Source organism: Diabrotica undecimpunctata, chromosome 8 (genome assembly GCF_040954645.1).
Source record: "Diabrotica undecimpunctata isolate CICGRU chromosome 8, icDiaUnde3, whole genome shotgun sequence".
In the NCBI taxonomy this organism is placed as follows: domain Eukaryota; kingdom Metazoa; phylum Arthropoda; class Insecta; order Coleoptera; family Chrysomelidae; genus Diabrotica; species Diabrotica undecimpunctata.
In genome coordinates, this window is record NC_092810.1 from 58,738,801 (window position 1) to 58,751,647 (window position 12,847).

The following is a 12,847-nucleotide window of genomic DNA, read 5'->3' on the forward strand; positions in this document are numbered from 1 at the left end:
GAAGAAGATCTGAACGACCCCTATAATATATACACATGAACTAAGCGATATACATTTATGATACAGGGGTATTAACGGGCTCCAAAAAATTTTTATTAATTATTAAACTCTACATGTTGATGAATCGACTGAACCAATATTACGGAATTGTCAAGTGAGCTCCGTATATCGGTATCCACTTGACCACGGAGCTCAATTGAACCTGAATTTTAACATGGGCGGAGTTCACTTAATGCCGTAGATATATATATATATATATATATATATATATATATATATATATATATATATATAAATATATATATATATATATATATATATATATATATATATATATATATATATATATATATATATATATATATATATATATATATAAGAATTGTAAGTAAATATTTATTCATTCAAATTCTGTGACAGTGTCACTGAGACATTTTTTTTATTATCTATTCTATTTCTGTTTACTGATCTCGTATAGTTTTGACTGCTTTAACAAATTTTATGTCTCATCTCTTGCATAGACATCTCTCCTTATAGGCAAAAACAATAGGTGTATAATATACAAATTATTTATTACATATTAAAACATAGAAACATATCCAAACATGATTATCACACTCTTTGACACTCTCTAGCACTTTCACAAATAAAGTAAGCTTCCAATTGACAATTTAAATCGTTCCAGGTGAAGCCACCCCATTCTCGAATTTCCATACAATTTTCTGTAACATTAGATGAACTTTTTCCACTTGGTTCACCAGGATACCAGTTCGTATATGTCATATCCAGACCTGTTGACAGCCAGATCCATTGGTCATCACCAACTAGGTTTACTCCGGATGTAAAGTAGCCTCTGTGTTTAAAACCAGCTAAAATATAATTATTATATTAAATCAAATACCAAAAATATAATATAATATATGTTAAAATCAAAAACATAATTAAATATTTATTTGACAAAACATTGTCTTTCTTTTATGCCTTTTGCTTAGCCGCACGTTCTAGCATATATAAAATTAATAAAAACAATTTTGGTACGCTCCTGGGCTATATATAAAATTTCTTTTAAAAGTTGTTTACAAAAACGTGTTGCGACGTATTCAAGAGAACTGTGTAATAAAATAATTGATATATATTACGTCTTAGTTCTACAATTTTAAAAGCAAGCAATGATTCAAGGACATTGCGATGTGTACGTGTTTGAAAAGAATTACGTTGCGAAGACGGGTAGAGCGATGAGAAGCAACACTGGATGCCGATACGGTAGGAGGCGTCAGGTCAGGAATTGGAAGAATCTTTGAACAGTCAAGACGCTGTGGGTGTCGGCGTAAAGAACCGGCAAATTTGTTAAAAAAAAAGTGATTTATACTCAATGCAATGTGTCAGTTCTAATAAGAGTAATCACTGTTTTTGTTTTATGTCGTCTCTCACCTAAGATAATTGTATCTAAGAGATTTGCGGCGTTTCCAACAGATTTGAAAGGTACCCACATGTGTTCCAGTTTTTTAAGAAGCCGAGTCTAAAATTTGCGTCCCAGTGAACAACTTTCAGTCTCAATTTGTTTGTCCTAAGAAGCCATTTCAGAATATTTTGACTACCACATAGGGTATTATTATAAGGGGTTGAAAATTTGGGACAGAAATTATTGGGATGAAGATAGAGCAAGCAAAATAAAACGAAACTGTTGCGAACGGCTACTCAGGGGTTATTTGGATAACTGTGTCGTGGATAAGTGAATAGCAAGGGAGTTGGGATTGGGGCAACTACAAAAATGAAACAAAGGGGTACTCACATGAGTCTCTTGGACAAACAAAACATAAGAAGGTTCTCAAGCTATGAAGAATCTTCCTGCTGGATGAAAGAAAAAGCTCTTCCATCGTAAAAGCACAAAAAAGGGTTAGAGAGTTAGTTAAGTAAATATTAACAATAAATACAAAATACCAAAAACAAACTTACTATGTCCTCTCCGTTTACAAACTCTAGAAGTTGGAGATGCTACAAGAACTTACAGTTGTTACTGGGCGATAATTTGTAGCAGAAATAAATTATTACAAATGAAAAATATCTTTTTAAATGGGACTTTACATAAAAGTTAACTTAAAAAAAAACATAACAAAAAACAAGATCTGTTATGATTAGGTATATGTGTCAAAAAAATGGCAGGAGACACGAGAGAGCGACAAGGTAAGTGAAATGAGGTGCGTGTCCACTAAGGCGCAGACGGATGACGAAAAATGGCACACTTGATATCTTATCGCGGCTCTGCCTTCCACTTGGAGGCAGGGTCGCAATGCGACTGAAATAACAACGGTCGGGAGGTATGTATGTGTGTATATATGTAAGTATGTGAGTATGTATGTATGTATGTATGTATGTATGTATGTATGTATGTATATATATATATATATATATATATATATATATATATATTTGTGTATGTATGTATGTATGCGTAGGAATGAAAGCAAAGCAGAAAATCTAGTCATGCAGAGGAGGACATGGTGGTAGCATGAGTGTGAGACAAAAGCTGATGTGTGATGGGGAGCAGATGAGACTCGGGCAAAAAAAGGACGTCGAGGAGAAGTTATGTTCTAAGCGACGACCTCAATGCGATGCCCTAGTATAAGAGTGGTGGGGTTTAACTGGTCCCTGCTACATCGGAATTACGGAGAGCAGGCAGGTCCAAGCTGGTTGACGTGAGTCTGATGGGGTTTTTACTTTAGGAATGAAAAAAGAGGCTCATTGGCTTAATGAGTCACTTACTAAAAAATGTAGACATAATTAACCCTCAAATCAGATCTAGAAAGGTTTTGATAAAGCCGTCATGAAAAATTGTTGACTAGACTACAAAAAGAAGGTAGAGGGATAAGACCTCAGCATAATTTAAAATCTTTAGTGGAACCATAAAACAACCCTAAAAACTTCCAATCATACTACTAAAAGCGTGCATATAAAAATAGGTGTCCGACAAGGCTGTATGATTTTTCATATGGCTTCGCAAGATCAAAGCTTGGACAGGTATGAACGTTCAACAATTATTAAGAGCGGAAAAGAATAGAGAGGATTTTGATGTAGGGATCACAAACAATTAGTAATGGAGTGCACCAGAAGAAAAAGAAAAGAAGTAATGATATTCTTTCATAAGAAAAACGTTAGAAGACACGAAGAGAACTTAAGAACAAAAACGATACGAATGCACGTGTACTACAACGACTTAATAAAGATATTAATAAAGCAGTGAGAAGGGACGTACGGCAATATAACACAAAAAAGATTACACCGGTTCTCGAGGGAAATAAAAGTTTAAAGGTGCTGAAGAGATGTCAAGCTCTAGGTAAGAAGAATATTGTTAAGCTCACAGATCGAAATGGAAAAGTGGTAACAGATAAAGATAAGATAATTAAGGTAGTTGAAGAATTTTACACAGAATTATATAAGAAAGGGGTAAGAAAGACGGCACTAAGTTGAGAAAAGTCCAGAATGTGGGTTCAGAGGATATCCCAGAAATAACAATCGAAGAAGTCTCAAAGTCATTAAATCGAATGAAAAACAATAAAGCAGCTGGTAATGACCAAATCGTTATTGAGGCAGTTAAAGCAGGAGGAAAGACAGGATTGAAAGCATTGACACAATTATATAACTTATGCCTTTCAAAAGAGGTTACACCATCTCAGTGGAATAAAGCTGTTATAGTAGTCATGCACAAAAAGGGAGATATAACAGAGCTAAAGAACTATAGACCTATTAGCTTGTTATCTCAGGTTTATAAATTGTTTATGAAGATAATAACTAATAGGTTGACATCAAAACTAGACTTCTATCAACCTAGCGAGCAAGCAGGATTTAGAGCTGGATACGGAACAAATGATCATTTGCAAACCATTAAGTCGTTGATTAAAAAAAAATGAATATAATAGACCCCTGATACATGTCTTTGTCGACTTTGAAAAAGCATTTGATACGGTCAATCAAAGTGAAATGCTCCAAGCTCTAACACAATGTAGAATAGATCACCGATACATATCCCTCATCAGATACATCTATCAGCATGCTACAGCCTGTGTAAGACTTAATGAAGATACTGGGACCTTTCGTATTGAAAGAGGCGTTCGGCAAGGAGACAACATGTCTCCTAAATTATTTGCAACTTTGCTAGAATACGCTTGTAAAACAATAGATTGGAACGAAAAGGGCATCAATGTAGATGGAAAATTTTTAAATAACCCCAAATTTGCAGATGATATCGTTTTTATTGCAGACAGCTTTGATCAGGCACAGATAATGCTCCAAAAACTCCATACTGCCACAAAAAGAGTTGGTCTTAAAATAAATTTTTCAAAAACACAATTTATGACAAATTTAGTCCACAACAAAAATATCTCAGTAGAAGACAAAGATATTGAGCCAGTTGACTTCCATAAATACTTGAGCAATGAGATCAGAATAAGTCGAGACAACCAAACAATCGAACTGAAAAGAAGAATAAACCTCGCTTGGGCTGTATTTGAAAAGATGAAGGATGTTTTTAGATCTAAGATTCCAATGCAAGAATTTAATCAGTGTATTTTGCCAGTGATGACCTATGGCGCAGAAACCCTAACACTCACAAGAACAACAGTGAGTAAACTACAAATTGCGGAAAGGGCAATGGAGAGAATAATGCTAGAGATTTCTCTACGTGATAGAATACCCAATGCTACTATACGCAAAAGATCAGGAGTAGCAGACGTTATTGAAAGGATAACAACACTAAAGTGGAACTGGGCAGGTCATGTAGCAAGATCAGTTGATGACCGGTGTACAAAAAGAATTTTGGAATGGAGACCCCGAATACAAGTTAACAGAAATAGAGTTCGACCCCCAACGAGATGGACAGATGATATAAAAAGAGTGACTACAAATTGGATTCAGATGGCGCAAAATCGGACTAAGTGGAAAAGCATGCGAGAGGCCTATGTTCAGCAGTGGACGTTAGAGGCTAGTTGATGAAGAACAACGTGCAAAATAGACAACATAACGGAGTGAGTGCAATGGAGTAAAAAAGAATGAAATCGATATATTAATAACAGAATCGCCGAAAGCAGAACACTTAAAATAGTTTTAGACAAATCACCAGGGGAAATGGAGGGATATTGTTTCATCATGATAAGAAGCAAAATTAAAAAACTAAAAAACTATGGCCGAAAAAAAAGAAGAAGGAAGAGAATTAGAAGAAGAAAAAAATTAAATTTTGTTTATGAACTGTGTTGTATAATAAATAACTTACTTGTTGCTTATTTTTCACGCTATAGATTGAGGTGCATACATTAGACAGATATGTAGAATATTTAATTATTAGAAGCTTATTAAAATATCTTACCGTTCGTTTCAATATGATTTTTGATGAGATCACTCTCTTCTTGATTTTTTAAACTTAAAAGATGCATTCCCTGTTGTCTACAAAACTGCAACGATCGATAGAAGTTTGTCTAAAATGTAATAAAACACGATTAATAATCTAAACTTTTTTCAAAAACTATTTAAAGTCAAACTTTGAGGAAACAAATTTTGTTCAACAAATTTTGTTCCTTAGTACTTGGAACGCGACGTTAGGTAAACGCGGCGTCCAACGCCCTTAACTTGTGTCCAGTCCATCCCAGTTGATATGCCAAGTATACCTATTTTTTTTAGATGACATTCTAATTATAGGAAGAAATAGGAAAGAACACACTAAGAATGAAAGCTTCTTCTGTTCATAAACAACATATATTTTTTCAAAATAAAAAAAATTGCTCAAAAAATTTTTTTTAGTATCTTTTACCATACAAATAACGTAAATTTAGTCCGTAAACTTTTTTGCAACGAAAAATAAAAAATTATGTGGTGAAGTGTTATATCTTGATTTTAAACATTTTCGGTGATAACAGAGAGTTGTGAAAAACTAAAGTCAAACAATCTATTCCAACCAGTTTATAGTTATATATTCTTTTCTACCAATGTTCACGACTTTCAAAGGAATTTGAAGAACTATGGAATTTTCCTCAATATTTAGCTGCTACTTATGACAAACACGTTGTAATACAGACACCAACAGCGTCAGCACATATTTCAAATATAAATCGTTTTTCAGTATTGTCTTATTAGCAATCAGGGATACCAACTACAATTTTGTATTTAACCCTTATCTGGAGAGACCCTATTTTAATACACAGAGAGATATGCTGTCTGACAGACTGCAATGTAGGAGAGGGGATAAGAACTAAACTTACAAACTTTTTTAATATATTTAATAGTACTCTAAAAGCTGTTTGTATTTGCTATTGAACACAGTAAAGAAACTCAAAATATTATCAAAGAATAAAAAAATAACTACGACTTTCTAGCAGCTAATCATTTACAGTTCGTGACAGTCACATGTTTTACTTTTCATTACAGTGAAAAAATAAATATACATCAAGTAAGTTTTTTTATATGAAAGGCACTAACACATACTGGGTTACGTAAAAATTAACTCGCGAAATTATTTTGATGTTGAAAAAAATGTCCAGCAACTGTAAAAGTTACATACAATTGGTACAAATTGGCTTCGTACACTGAAGACACACAGGTTTTCTACATCGACCACAAAGGTATTTTGTCATACGGACTTCTTGCGAGGGCACAAATAACATATTTTTCGCTTTTCTAGTACTAATGGCTCGTTATCATCTACTTGATTATTCTCAGGAATTCCAAGAATACTCGCTATAGACCATGTCTATAGCGAGTATTCTTGGAATTCCTCTTGGTATAGCATATAGACCATGTCTATATGCTATACCATGTCTTATCCAGATAATATATTTTCCGCTTCTACTCTCTATAAGCTCTTATCTTTTGAAGATATTCTCTTCGCCACATCACAATGTCGTCTCTATCTAGTAAAAGAGCGTTTCTTCCCCTACGTTTATATTGAAAATTAAGTTTTTAAATATTCGGTAAAATGTGGTTTTCGAAAAATTTGGCAAATCAGGGTCATCGTTCACCTTCTTTAAAACCTTATCAACGGTGGGTATTTCGTTGCTCATAAAAAAATTATGAAACAGTCTTCTAATGGCGCTTTTGTCAAAATCATCAATTTTGTCAAACTTCTTTTTCCGGGCAGACATACTTTTGGTCCAGCGAGTTGATGATTCGTTTTGTATTCCTTTATCACCGTAAACACACTTCTATCACAAACTCCAACTTTATTAGCCACTTTTTTCACAATTTCTTCAATCACTAACCCGAGATTTTCTTGTCTTTCACATTTAAAATGATTTCTTTAACTTCAACGCCAAGAGGGCTTCTTTTACTTCGTTTTCGAGGAGGACTCCATGTATTTTCAACCAATTCATCAGCAGAATCAGTGGAGGACATTTTTGGTTTCAATATCAGTTATTGAAATCCATGGTTATTGTTACAGTAATCACAATCACGTATAGATAGGGTCGTTATACAAATAAAAATATATACTTAAATAGTTTTAAATCGCACAACAAATAATTGCTAATTCAACATTAACAGCATAAATATAATTTATTGTCCTTTAACCGTCAAGATGACTAAAAATATACTCACAAATCGATTCAAATTACAAAATTTCAATACCGAAATATAATACCGAAATTAAATCGTGTCCGAACCTGTATGAGTTCCGACGACGTCGGCAGTAACGAAATAAAGATGGACATTTCGGTTAGTTTTTAAATATTCTTGAAGAACTGTTACTTGCATGTATGCATAAAATATTCATTAATTTTATAAATCGGATTATTTTTTTACTTACTATGTATTCAGCGATAAAAATAATTTATATACTATGCAATAAACACTAATAGTTGAGAAAATAAAAAAATTAATAAAGTGTCATAATTATACTGTTACTTATCGGAACGAGTAGACTCATTTGGAACATCTTTAACAATCATCTGTTAAATTTATCTTTGTTTATACGCCCTGCATCGCTTAATGAAAGTAGGTATAGCACGAAATAGTCGCGGTACATGAAAATTACCCATTCTTCGCTTCATATGATCTTCTACTAATTGTTTTGCTAATATTTTAGCAAAAAAGTAGATTTTTCTTGAATTTTAGAATTGTTTTTGTAACTTTGGTGCAGTATGCATGCATTTACAATAGCAATATCTATTATACGAAAGAAAACAGCAAGAGTCCATCTGCGAGTTCTTCGACTACACGAACTTTTAGCACATTTTTCGTCGATGCAGTCTACACCTCCTTTGTTGGCATTATAATATGAAATTATTTCTGGTTTTTCTATTGAAGAATCATTACAGGCTCTATCATGCATTGATGATATTAAAATTGTAGCTTTGTTTTTTCTGGCTACATAAGATACCATTGTACACTCTTTTCTAAATCCATAAACACTAGAACCAGGTTCTCTGGTTTTATTGGCCAAAAATGACGGAGGTATTTCACGTTTGTTCTTTTCAAAGTTCCTACATACGCAAGTTTATTTTTTAGCAAAACATCTATTAGCTCTAATGACGAAAACCAGTTGTCCGCAGTTATGTTTCTGTTGCTGCCAATTAAAGGTTTAGTTAACCGCAAGACTGCTTGTGTTGGTTTTGAGTATTTTTTTTCTTCGGGTAAAAGACTTAAGCCGTCCGAGTCTTTGCCACAGTATATATACCCGTTATAGAAATAACTGGTTCTTGCATCAGTAAGAGCCATTATTTTGATGCCATACTTACATGGCTTATTAGGCATATATATTTTAAAACGGCACCTTCCGCTAAAACTGACAAGCATTTCATCAACAGTTGCCGATTGACCTAGACTGTTTATTGTATTGTAACTAGGCAAAATTAAAACTATGGTGGACTGTAAAACACTGGCTTTAATGCTGTTTAAAACAAAAACATTGCCTTTTGTAAAATGAAAACTTATACGAATTTATTGTCTTTTACCGAAACTGCCTCACTGTTTGCTGCTTGATGTCTAGTAGTCTCTCTTCCCCCTTGTCGTCTTTTCGGTGCGCGCACTGCTGGGTGAAGACACGCACACTGTTGCCGGTTGTAATAAAAAGTCTAATATAATTGTTTGCGGCGCAAACATGCCCCCGGCCTTGAAAGCAAAGGGCCTTAGCTTTCAATTGGTAATGGACAAATTTTTGTAAAGCTCCGCTTAACGATTCCATCTTGGGTCTTGATTGATGCTACTCTTGCGACGTTATCAGAGCCTTTGAAAATATGAACGATGCGACCTAGACGCCATTGAGTAGGTAGAGTATTGTCCGACTTGAGTAAAACAAGAGAACCCTCAGATAGGCTGCCATGGTTGGTTTTCCACTTGGTTCTGTATTGAAGTTCGGCTATGTATTCGAGACTCCAACGTCGCCAAAAATGCTGACACAATAACTGGATGTGCTGATATCTGGTAAGACGGTTTACCCTTTCTTCAGTAATGTTGCGGTCTGGACATGCAACCAATGGTCGACCAATTAAAAAATGAGCAGGAGTTAATGGAGTATAGTCGGATGGATCGGATGATAGCGGACAGAGCGGACGGGAATTTAATATAGCCTCAATTTGATTTAACATAGTATTGAATTCCTCAAATGTAAAATGAGTGTTTTGAAGAACTCTCTTTAAATGGTGCTTACAACTCTTAACACCCGCTTCCCAGATTCCGCCCATATGTGGTGAATACGGTGGGTTGAAATGCCATGAAATAGCTTCTTGAGTATATGCTTTCTGCAAGGTTAGTTCGTTATTAGAAAGAAAAGTACCTAACTCTTTAAATGCCCCAACAAAATTAGTTCCGTTGTCGGAAAATATCTTTATAGGCTTGCCCCTCCGTGCAACAAATCTACGAAGAGCAAGTAAAAATTCGTTTGCTGAAAGACTTGAAACAAGTTCCATATGCACCGCCTTTGTAGTGAAGCAGATAAACAAGCTGATGTAACCTTTAATTATAGAACCACCACGCCCCTTGTGCGTTTTGATATTGAAAGGTCCAGCATAATCTACTCCGGTATAGCTAAAAGGACTAGACAAATTGAGGCGCTCCTTAGGTAAGTTACCCATCATAGGTTGTATGGTCTTTGGATTAAATCGAAAACAAGTGAGGCACGATTTAACTGTTGACCTGGCGAGTCTTCTGCCCCCGATGGGCCAGAATTGTTCTCGGATAGTGGCTAACAAACCCTGAGGACCAAGATGCATTAATCTATAGTGCTCAAATTGAAAAAGAAGCTGACAAAACTTGTGCTTTGAGTCTAAAACAATAGGATGAATTTTATTAAATTCATAGGAAGAATTGATCAGACGACCACCTACCCGCAGAAGTCCTTTATCGTCCAAAAATGGGTGTAGACTAGCTAGTTTGCCCTTAATTATTGATTTGTTATTGGTTAAGAGTTCAATTTCATTTGAGAAAGATTCCTTTTGTGACATTCGAATTAATGAATGAAAAGCTTGATCTAATTCGTCAATGGAAATAGGAAATTTATTAAGAGATCTTTTATCCTTATCTGAGCGAAGAGAATTTGATTTGAAACGAAAACACACAGCAACCACTCTTTTTAAATGACTAAGACGTGAAAAGCGCTCAAATGGAAATAACTTTGAGGCAGTGGCCAAATGAGTGAAATTCTGTTGCTTTAATTCTGGTAGGTCTAAAATATAGTCGAACTTTGAGGTGGGCCAAGAGGATTCATTCAACTGAAGCCATGGAGGACCTGACCACCATATCTCGTGATTCAAAATATGGCTGGGAAATAGACCTCTGGACAAGATGTCACATGGATTGTCACGTGATGATACGTGTCGCCATTTGCAATTGGAAGTGAGAGATTGAATTTCGGATACTCGATTACTGACGAATGTGTTCAGTAAATTTGGACTGGTGCGAATCCAGGATAGTACTATAGTAGAATCCGACCATAAAATGGTTTCGTTTATTGTTATTCTCAAAGATTGCTTCACTTTATTGAATAAACGTGCTAACAAAAGTGCTCCGCAAAGCTCTAACCTAGGAATACTAATTGTTTTTATTGGAGCTACCTTTGACTTGGAGCAAAGTAAATGAATGTGGACCTGATTGTCATGATCTAGACTACGCAAATAAATGCACGCCCCATATGCAATACTAGAGCTATCGGCAAATCCATGAATTTCAATGTATTTGTAATTCTTGCATATGGCATGCCTAGGAAGATTGACTTGACTAAGCTGGGCTATTTCAGATTGGAATTTAATCCAACGTTCTGCTAAATCGTTTGGAATGGGTGCATCCCAAGAAATCTTCTCGAGCCAAAGTTTTTGCATTATAGTTTTGGCTAACACTGTGCATGGACCTAAAAGTCCTAATGGATCAAAATTCTTGGATATTGAAGAAAGAACAGATCGCTTCGTAGGAATTTTATTGATGGGTAGTGTTTCCACCTCAAAATGTAGTAAATCCGCATTACATGACCATGTTAGTCCAAGCGTTTTTGCCTTTTCTTCTGGATCAAACTTCAAAATACATGCATCGTTTGAATGCTGCAAGCCATCTAATACTTTATTGTCATTAGAATACCATTTTCGTAGATTAAAACAACCTGCCTTTAAAATGTTTGAGACGGTTTGACAGATATGTTGGGCGTCTTCAATAGTGTCTGCTCCAGTAAGCATATCGTCAACGTAGAAATCGCGCAGAATAATTTCCGCTATCTCGGGAAAAGTTTTTTCATTGTCTGTGGCGAGTTGGATGAGACATCTTATTGCTAAGTAAGACGCACATGCTTGTCCGTATGTAACGGTGTTTAGAACAAATGTTTTTATTGGTTCGGAAGGATCGTCCCTCCATAATATTCTTTGTAAGTTTTTGCATTCATCGTCAACAGTAATCATGCGATACATTTTCTCGATGTCCGCTGTTACGACATATCGGTGCTGACGAAATCTAATTAGTATTGAAAATAGATCATCCTGTAAGGTAGGCCCGACGCATTGAATATGGTTCAAAGACAACCCTGATGTGGTCGGTGCTGAACAGTCAAATACTACTCGTAGTTTGGTAGTCAAACTTTGTTCACGAAGCACTCCATGATGTGGCATATAGTATACAGGATGAGGATAATCGTTTTCTTCTATCGCAGTCATGTGATTAAGCTCTTGGTATTCTTGCATGAACTGAACGTACAATTCACGGAATGATGGATTTCTTTTTAGTTTTCTTTCAAGGCTGTAGAATCTCTGTTCTGCTTGAACCTTGGATTCACCTAGTGATTCTGGTGACTGCTTTAATGGAAGACGCACAATAAATCGACCGTTCTCGTTACGACGTGTATTTTCCTTGAAGTGCTCTTCACAAAATTGCTCTTCAGTAGAGAGAATCTTCGTAGATTGGCATTCCTCCAATTCCCAAAATTTTGCTAATTGCATTTGCAAATCCAAATTAATGCTAGTGCTGAGGTGGCATCTGATATTGTTTAAACTAGAGAGGCCGACCTGACCCGATGCAACCCATCCTAGATGAGTCTCTTGGAAAACGTACTGGTTGATTTTGATTTGGTTGGGACATAATAGTTGCCAAAATAGATCTGCCCCAATTAAAATGTCAATAGGTCTAGATTCGAGAAACTTAGAATCCGCTAGGAAAATATTGCTTGGGATATTCAAGGTTTCATTATCGACAAATGTTGCAGGTAGATTGCTAGTTATTTCCTTTAGAATAAAAAATGTAACATCAGCTTTAAAATAGTGATATTGTGATTCTATACATATATTGCACTTTCTGGAAGAACAAGAAGTCTGATTGCTGATGCCAGTGATAGAAAGATTGGTAGCTTGACCCTGAAAACCTAAGAGATTGAAGAAGCGCTCGGTTATGAATG

General features: G+C 35.3%; 1 protein-coding gene across 1 annotated transcript in view; it reads right to left on the reverse strand.

Moving 5' to 3' along the window:
- Positions 1-553: 553 nt before the first annotated feature.
- The window catches only part of LOC140448418 (C-type lectin mosGCTL-7-like), a 36,557-nt gene continuing 24,263 nt past the window's right edge, over positions 554-12,847 (reverse strand). The window contains exons 2-3 of the mRNA XM_072541501.1: positions 5,360-5,468; positions 554-869 (exon numbers count right to left, since the gene is read on the reverse strand). Of these exons, the coding sequence (XP_072397602.1) occupies positions 613-869; positions 5,360-5,468 (366 nt within the window). The 3' untranslated portion in view covers positions 554-612. The remainder of the gene's footprint in view (positions 870-5,359; positions 5,469-12,847) is intronic.